General features: G+C 52.1%; 1 protein-coding gene across 1 annotated transcript in view; it reads right to left on the reverse strand.

Moving 5' to 3' along the window:
• Positions 1–2,486: 2,486 nt before the first annotated feature.
• LOC142297097 (uncharacterized) overlaps positions 2,487–8,234 on the reverse strand; it is an 18,873-nt gene continuing 13,125 nt past the window's right edge. The window contains exons 6-12 of the mRNA XM_075341359.1: positions 7,566–7,696; positions 7,265–7,492; positions 7,066–7,176; positions 4,761–4,841; positions 3,997–4,675; positions 2,995–3,315; positions 2,487–2,716 (exon numbers count right to left, since the gene is read on the reverse strand). Of these exons, the coding sequence (XP_075197474.1) occupies positions 4,600–4,675; positions 4,761–4,841; positions 7,066–7,176; positions 7,265–7,492; positions 7,566–7,696 (627 nt within the window). The 3' untranslated portion in view covers positions 2,487–2,716; positions 2,995–3,315; positions 3,997–4,599. The remainder of the gene's footprint in view (positions 2,717–2,994; positions 3,316–3,996; positions 4,676–4,760; positions 4,842–7,065; positions 7,177–7,264; positions 7,493–7,565; positions 7,697–8,234) is intronic.

The following is an 8,234-nucleotide window of genomic DNA, read 5'->3' on the forward strand; positions in this document are numbered from 1 at the left end:
CAGAGGGCCCCTGTTGGTTCCTGTGGGCTTCAGAGGGCCCCTGTTGGTTCCTGTGGGCTTCAGAGGGCCCCTGTTGGTTCCTGTGGGCTTCAGAGGGCCCCTGTTGGTTCCTGTGGGCTTCAGAGGGCCCCTGTTGGTTCCTGTGGGCTTCAGAGGGCCCCTGTTGGTTCCTGTGGGCTTCAGAGGGCCCCTGTTGGTTCCTGTGGGCTTCAGAGGGCCCCTGTTGGTTCCTGTGGGCTTCAGAGGGCCCCTGTTGGTTCCTGTGGGCTTCAGAGGGCCCCTGTTGGTTCCTGTGGGCTTCAGAGGGCCCCTGTTGGTTCCTGTGGGCTTCAGAGGGTCCCTGTTGGTTCCTGTGGGCTTCAGAGGGTCCCTGTGGGCTTCAGAGGGTCCCTGTGGGCTTCAGAGGGCCCCTGCTGGTTCCTGTGGGCTTCAGAGGGCCCCTGTTGGTTCCTGTGGGCTTCAGAGGGCCCCTGTTGGTTCCTGTGGGCTTCAGAGGGCCCCTGTTGGTTCCTGTGGGCTTCAGAGGGTCCCTGTTGGTTCCTGTGGGCTTCAGAGGGCCCCTGTTGGTTCCTGTGGGCTTCAGAGGGCCCCTGTTGGTTCCTGTGGGCTTCAGAGGGCCCCTGTTGGTTCCTGTGGGCTTCAGAGGGCCCCTGTTGGTTCCTGTGGGCTTCAGAGGGCCCCTGTTGGTTCCTGTGGGCTTCAGAGGGTCCCTGTTGGTTCCTGTGGGCTTCAGAGGGCCCCTGTTGGTTCCTGTGGGCTTCAGAGGGCCCCTGTTGGTTCCTGTGGGCTTCAGAGGGCCCCTGTTGGTTCCTGTGGGCTTCAGAGGGCCCCTGTGGGCTTCAGAGGGTCCCTGTAGGCTTCAGAGGGTCCCTGTAGGCTTCAGAGGGTCCCTGTTGGTTCCTGTAGGCTTCAGAGGGTCCCTGTTGGTTCCTGTAGGCTTCAGAGGGTCCCTGTTGGTTCCTGTGGGCTTCAGAGGGTCCCTGTTGGTTCCTGTGGGCTTCAGAGGGTCCCTGTTGGTTCCTGTGGGCTTCAGAGGGTCCCTGTTGGTTCCTGTGGGCTTCAGAGGGTCCCTGTGGGCTTCAGAGGGTCCCTGTGGGCTTCAGAGGGCCCCTGTGGGCTTCAGAGGGCCCCTGTTGGTTCCTGTGGGCTTCAGAGGGTCCATGTTGGTTCCTGTGGGCTTCAGAGGGTCCCTGTTGGTTCCTGTGGGCTTCAGAGGGCCCCTGTTGGTTCCTGTGGGCTTCAGAGGGCCCCTGTTGGTTCCTGTGGGCTTCAGAGGGTCCCTGTGGGCTTCAAAGGGTCCCTGTGGGCTTCAGAGGGTCCCTGTTGGTTCCTGTGGGCTTCAGAGGGTCCCTGTTGGTTCCTGTGGGCTTCAGAGGGCCCCTGTTGGTTCCTGTGGGCTTCAGAGGGCCCCTGTTGGTTCCTGTGGGCTTCAGAGGGTCCCTGTTGGTTCCTGTGGGCTTCAGAGGGTCCCTGTTGGTTCCTGTGGGCTTCAGAGGGCCCCTGTTGGTTCCTGTGGGCTTCAGAGGGCCCCTGTTGGTTCCTGTGGGCTTCAGAGGGTCCCTGTTGGTTCCTGTGGGCTTCAGAGGGCCCCTGTTGGTTCCTGTGGGCTTCAGAGGGTCCCTGTGGGCTTCAGAGGGCCCCTGTTGGTTCCTGTGGGCTTCAGAGGGCCCCTGTTGGTTCCTGTGGGCTTCAGAGGGCCCCTGTTGGTTCCTGTGGGCTTCAGAGGGCCCCTGTTGGTTCCTGTGGGCTTCAGAGGGCCCCTGTTGGTTCCTGTGGGCTTCAGAGGGCCCCTGTTGGTTCCTGTGGGCTTCAGAGGGCCCCTGTTGGTTCCTGTGGGCTTCAGAGGGTCCCTGTGGGCTTCAGAGGGCCCCTGTTGGTTCCTGTGGGCTTCAGAGGGCCCCTGTTGGTTCCTGTGGGCTTCAGAGGGCCCCTGTTGGTTCCTGTGGGCTTCAGAGGGTCCCTGTTGGTTCCTGTGGGCTTCAGAGGGCCCCTGTGGGCTTCAGAGGGCCCCTGTGGGCTTCAGAGGGCCCCTGTGGGCTCCGTCTTGGCCCCTGGGACTCCGTCTTGGCCCCCGAGTTGGCTGAGGGGGGGTAGCAGGGACACTCACAAGCTTGGAGAGGGGAGCAGGGACCCAAAATATACTTTTTTTTTTGCTGCAGACGACTTTCCCTTAAGGCCCTGTCACACACATTGCTAAATCTGTGGCAGATCTGTGGTTGCAGTGAAATTGTGGACAATCAGGGCCCGGTTTGTGGCTGTGTACAAATGGAACTATAATGTCCATGATTTCACTGCAACCACAGATCTGCCAAAGATTTATCTGTGTGTGACAGGGCCTTTACCCCTAAAATTTTGTTCAAATGATACTTTCTGCCCCCAGGCAGCAGTAGCAGAAGCTGCTTGACTTGTTACACCATGTAGGCCTACTTTAGAAAACACAAGACACAGATAAATATTAAAATGTTTATATTTAATATACATTCACGGTTGACATTGTTCCACGGGCCCCTACCTCGTAAGACCACTACAGATTACTACACATTAACAAACAGATGTCAGTAATCCAGGTAAAAATACTGGTATATGGAGGCATGTGTTCCCTATAGTGACTTGACTAGGATATTCCGATTTGTCTTCTAAATGTTCTGTGTCTTAATATTCTATTTCAGAAACATATATTAATGTCTAGTGATGACTGCTTTTACACATCTTCATTCTGTGGGAACAACAACAACAGTAAACATTAGCGAACTTTCCTTTATCTTTTCGAAACAGAACAGAAACAAAAGTGACCCTGTATTGTCAGCTATTGAAATGTCCCTGCTGGGATACACATATGTCCTGTCTACCAGTCTACAAGATAGCAACTTGAAAATTAGCCTGATTTGGGGGTATGGATCGCGTACAGTAACATTTTGTAAATTCTATTTGAATTCTAGTTCAAGGCATGAGAGGAAAAAAAAAAAGCCTGTTTAGAAACTGCCATACACGAACCTTCATACGTCAGACTGGTGGGGGTGCAGGCGGCAGCCCTCTGTCACTCCTCCTGGTGGGGGTGCAGGCGACAGCCCTCTGTCACTCCTCCTGGTGGGGGTGCAGGCGACAGCCCTCTGTCACTCCTCCTGGTGGGGGTGCAGGCGACAGCCCTCTGTCGCTCCTCCTGGTGGGGGTGCAGGCGGCAGCCCTCTGTCACTCCTCCTGGTGGGGGTGCAGGCGACAGCCCTCTGTCACTCCTCCTGGTGGGGGTGCAGGCGGCAGCCCTCTGTCTCCTCTCTGGCTGGCTTAGTGGGCCTCTGGATCTGCCGTTACTCGGTTCTGTAAAGACCTCTTATAGTATTCTGCACTGTGCAACATTTAATTTTTTTTCTTTCTACAGAATGAAAACTGCAAGCTCAGAATGGTCTATGTTCCCGTTTTTTTTTTCCTTGCTTAATTATTCAGTTTAATAAAATGTTTATAGTTTGACATGTTTGTTTGGTTTCTCTTATTTAATGTACATCATATGCACATATATAAATTTGTATACACCAATGCTCTCACCTTAGTAATACACACTATATATTACAAGTACTATTATATTGGGGGGTTTTTTCCCTTTCAGATTTGATGCCTGAACCATAATTTAAGGGGGGAAAAAAAAGCAACGTGAGCACAGCACTTGAGACCTGTCATAGACTTTGCTGCCCTCAGGATAGATATGCAGATTTTGATGCAGATTCTCAAAATCTGCATGAAAAAAGCATCAAACACAGCGTGGGCACAGGGCCTAAGATGGTCTTGGGTGGAATGCAGTTGTGGTGGTAGGGTTTGAGTATTATTCTTGTTCTCTGGCTACCTTCACAGAGACATTTAGAGCAATGCTGGCCCACTGCAATATTCAAGGGCCACAAACAATACGGGTTTTTTGGGGCCTTTGCAGCTGGGTCTCGGCGCAAACTGGTGCCCGGCTGGCGGGTTCTCGGTGCAGACAGGGCAGGGTGGGCTGCAAGATTTTACCTGACACTGTTGTGGGCTGTATCCTCTGGCACGGCTCTATCCTCTGGCACGGCTCTATCCTCTGGCACGGCTCTATCCTCTGGCACGGCTCTATCCTCTGGCACGGCTCTATCCTCTGGCACGGCTCTATCCTCTGGCACGGCTCTATCCTCTGGCACGGCTCTATCCTCTGGCACGGCTCTATCCTCTGGCACGGCTGTATCCTCTGGCACGGCTGTATCCTCTGGCACGGCTGTATCCTCTGGCACGGCTGTATCCTCTGGCACGGCTGTATCCTCTGGCACGGCTCTATCCTCTGGCACGGCTCTATCCTCTGGTGCATTTTTATTTTGTAAAGTTTATTTGAATTCTAGTTATAGAGACAAGGCATGAGGGAAATACAACGGCTCAGACATCTGACTAGTTTTCATTGGCGATGCCATTTAAACCTCCATTTGTCAGAATTATTTCATCACTGCCGTTTATCACCTCCAGTTTGTCCCTATAGCTAGAATAGAAATAGTTAACAGTACATTTATAAGACAATATTCACCTGGTATTGGACCTAAAATGGGGAAAAAAAAGCACAACATGGAATTAATAAACTTTTTAAACATGAAAAATTCAATCGTCGATTCTCCTCAATATGAGCCTAGGGATAAGCTTCATTCTTCTGGGCGGATCCCCGCAGTCGTCATCTCTTTAAATGGAAAAAAAAAGGAATACCTATGTTAAAACAGGTTTGTGGTTTAAAGACGACATCAATGAACATATTCACTTATTACCCGGGCTGTTTCCTTTTCCTCAACACCCTCCCAGTCGTCGTGGATCTTGTGCGGACACTGGACGGGATAGATTCTGTCGGCCTGAAATAAACAATAATATTAGTATACACCCTGATGATGCACACATGATCACTGCTCTTCTAGCAAGTCCAGCTCATCCCACAGAAGCAGCTGCGCTCCTCACTGTGCGGTCACTGGCATAAGACCGCTTTACACAGGACATCTGTCAGGCATTGAAGTGGCCAGGGTATTAAATTGCTGTGAATCCCAGAGACTTAACTTTTGAGTGACAGACACTGAATGCCCTGTAAGGTGCCATGTTTACACGACCTGATAGCCAACCAAATGTGCTCATTTGAGCAATAATTCAGTAAACTGCTGGGCTGTGTAAAGTTACCCTTAGGGTAGAGTGACACTTGTGCATAGTAACTGAGGAGAGAGCATCAGATGCAATATGCTAATGACCCTCGGATCCCGCTCGCTGCAAGCGTGAGCAGAGTGTCATGCCACTGTGATCCATTCCTGAGAGCAGATCCTAGCTGCGGAAGAGAGAGATTAATCCCCTCTTCTCCTCCATTGTCAGCCTGTGCGCATATCGCACTGCACTAGGATGACATCTGAGAGCAGTCCGATGTTTCTCCCTCACCCACAGACTTGTATGGACGAGTGAAGAGACTCAGACCATGGCAGCATGCTGCAATTTTTTTTTTTCCTTAGTCCAATTAGGGCTGAGAAAAAAAAAAAAAAAAAAAAAAAAACTTGCAGAGGTGAGCTGCTGTATTGTCTTAAATGGGGCCAAATGCAATGCCAGATTTCTCTCACATTGCTCTCATGCGCCATTGTGACTCTACCCTTAGAGTGCGTGCCCACGATCAGGGCTGGCAGTGTGTCGCCCTGGGCAAGCCAGGGGACACGGGTAACAACACCACCACACCCCACACTCCAGGTAGGCACACCTGCTAACCCAAAAATCCTTGTTGCCTCCCTCCAAGAGTCTGTTGATGCACACCAGGGGGTGGGCCAGGCGGTTGGCTCCGCCCATCTAGGAGCTCACAGCTCTGGAGGCAGGAAGTGACGAGGCAGAGTAGCCCAGGCAGGGCTTGAGTAAAGAGCAGATAGCTCAGGGACGAGCTTGAGTGCAGTTCTGTCAGGGAGGAGGAGTGACAGGAGTGAAGTGAAGCCCAGGCAGGGCAAGTGTGAGGAGCTAAGAGAGAAAGTAAAGCAACTAAGTGAAAGTGACAGAAGGAAAGACAGCCTGAGAGCCCAGCTGTGTGTAGGGCTAGAACAGCAAGGTCAGCGACGGCGGTGACTGTTTGGAGTGGGACCGTTTGGAAGTTCCTGGAAGGACCCCGTTGGCTGTGTGCCCGGTGGTCTCGAGCAGTGTTCCGAAGGACAGTCAGCACCAGGGCAGGGGCCTCTCGGACCCCGGCAAGGCTAGGAGTCGCCCAATTTGCCGAATCCGTCAGTGAAGGGGACGTAGATCCCCCAACAACAAAGTCCCGATTGATGGCAACAGCCCGACCATTACCGGGGAGACACCGCCACCGCCAAGGCACCAGTTTCCCCAGGGCCAGCGCCTGCGGGCAAAGTGTAGAGCTCCTCCGGCCCAGATTGCAGTCGGGGAGCGAGTAACCGGAGGGAATCCACCGCTACCATCAGACAACATCGGTGCAAAGAAGAGTAACGTCACCGTCACCTACCGGGAGTGCAGGTGCAGCCGTCTGTGGGACCGTCCTACCAGCCGTTGGTTTACCGTACAAACTGTGTCCGTGTGTCAGGCTGAGTGAGTACCACAGTGCCGCAAGGCACAGCGCTGCCCCCGCGTCCCTGCGCCCTCCAGGCCCTACACTTCACATCTCATCACCGGGATCACCAACCCCTACCCACGAAGGGGCAACACAACACCTGGCTGCTCCCATCACCATCCCCGGGACCCCCACACTGAGCAGCGGTGGTGCAGTCACCACAACCGTGGGTGGCGTCACGAACTATAACCCCAACAAACACCCCCCTTTCACTCACGGGCGAGGAGTGTCGCTCGAGACACCCCGGGATCCGGCCCGCAGCTCGAGCCACCAGGAGCAACTGCCGGACCCGAGCAGAAGGGGTGAGCGCGGTGTGCTGACACCCTCCTCCCCGCCCGCGACAGCAGCGTTTGGGATGTAGCGTGTTTCTGCTGCTTCCAAAACACTGCATTGTACAGTACAAGCATAGTGGACATGATTTCTAGAAATCACATGCTCGCTGTTCTTGTTTTTTCCGCAGCAAACATTGACCTGTGGCACTGATTTAAAGGTATACCCACCTTGGATTTAAACTTGAGTCACCGGGTACTTCTTCAAGTTGGGCACTGGTAGCATCGACTTCCTGGGCCTGGACCCTTTGCTCCTCTTCTCTGCTGCTTCCTTCTGCTGCTCTGTAGGGGAGACAGAAAACAAACTTAAATTCTGGCAACAGTTTATGTACAAATATGAAATCATCATATGTGCATTGCAATGAATTACCTTGAGGTGCTGGGCTGGGTTTCCCTTGGTCTGCCTGCTCCTGCAACCAGTTGGAACACTTCACAGAGGTCCCCTAAGGTTTTCTCCCTGTAGTTCCTCTCCGCTGTCATGTTCGAATGGCTTAAGTATTTCGAGAACAGATACTTCTCTTTCTCTGTCAGTTTAGACACGGTCCATGTCTGACAGACTTTTCTGACCAGCTTACTGGAGATATTTTCAACATTATACCTAGAAAGGAATAGAGTAGATCGTAAATACATGGCACAATATTTAAAGTATAGTTTTTTGACTTATCACTTACTTTTTGTGGTAGCGTGTAAGGTCGTTGGATACGTTATAAATTTTTATTCCTGAAGTCGATAAGAAGAAGTTATTCGGGCTGTCTCGTGTGGCCAGCACCGGTCTCACTTCTGAAAAGTAAACGTTAAACCACTGTGGAAAAAAACAAAGAAACCACTTGTTAGATTTTGAATGGGGCTTTTGAATGTTACTGTAAGAAGATTTCAACACGACAATTTCTTACTGGAGTCCACAACAGTGCCCACATGAGAGAGGGATCTGCTCCACCAGAACAGGAAAACTTCAGGGTAAAAATACGGTACCTCTTCTAAGGCTCAGTTGGGATTTCTGAGCAGGAGAGGGGCTACTGCTGGGTTATCTTAATAAATAGAAAAGTCACCTCTGCGCCAACTGCATCGGAGGAGAAGTACCACCCTTTTATTCTGTAGGTTTACTGTCCTGGTGGGGCGGATCCCCCTCAAGTCTAAGATACACGGCGAGTAATACGGAGCGAGTGTAATGCGATAAAAAAAAAAAACAACTCATTCCACTTGGACCAATATTACTCTATGGGGCAACTCCCATGAGCGATTATTTTCTCAGCCCTAATCAGACCGAGAAAACAGTCGCAGCATGCTGCGAGTGTTCTGCGAGCTTGTTTCACTCACACCCATTCAAGTCTATGGGGGCG

Source organism: Anomaloglossus baeobatrachus, chromosome 3 (genome assembly GCF_048569485.1).
Source record: "Anomaloglossus baeobatrachus isolate aAnoBae1 chromosome 3, aAnoBae1.hap1, whole genome shotgun sequence".
Classification (NCBI taxonomy): domain Eukaryota; kingdom Metazoa; phylum Chordata; class Amphibia; order Anura; family Aromobatidae; genus Anomaloglossus; species Anomaloglossus baeobatrachus.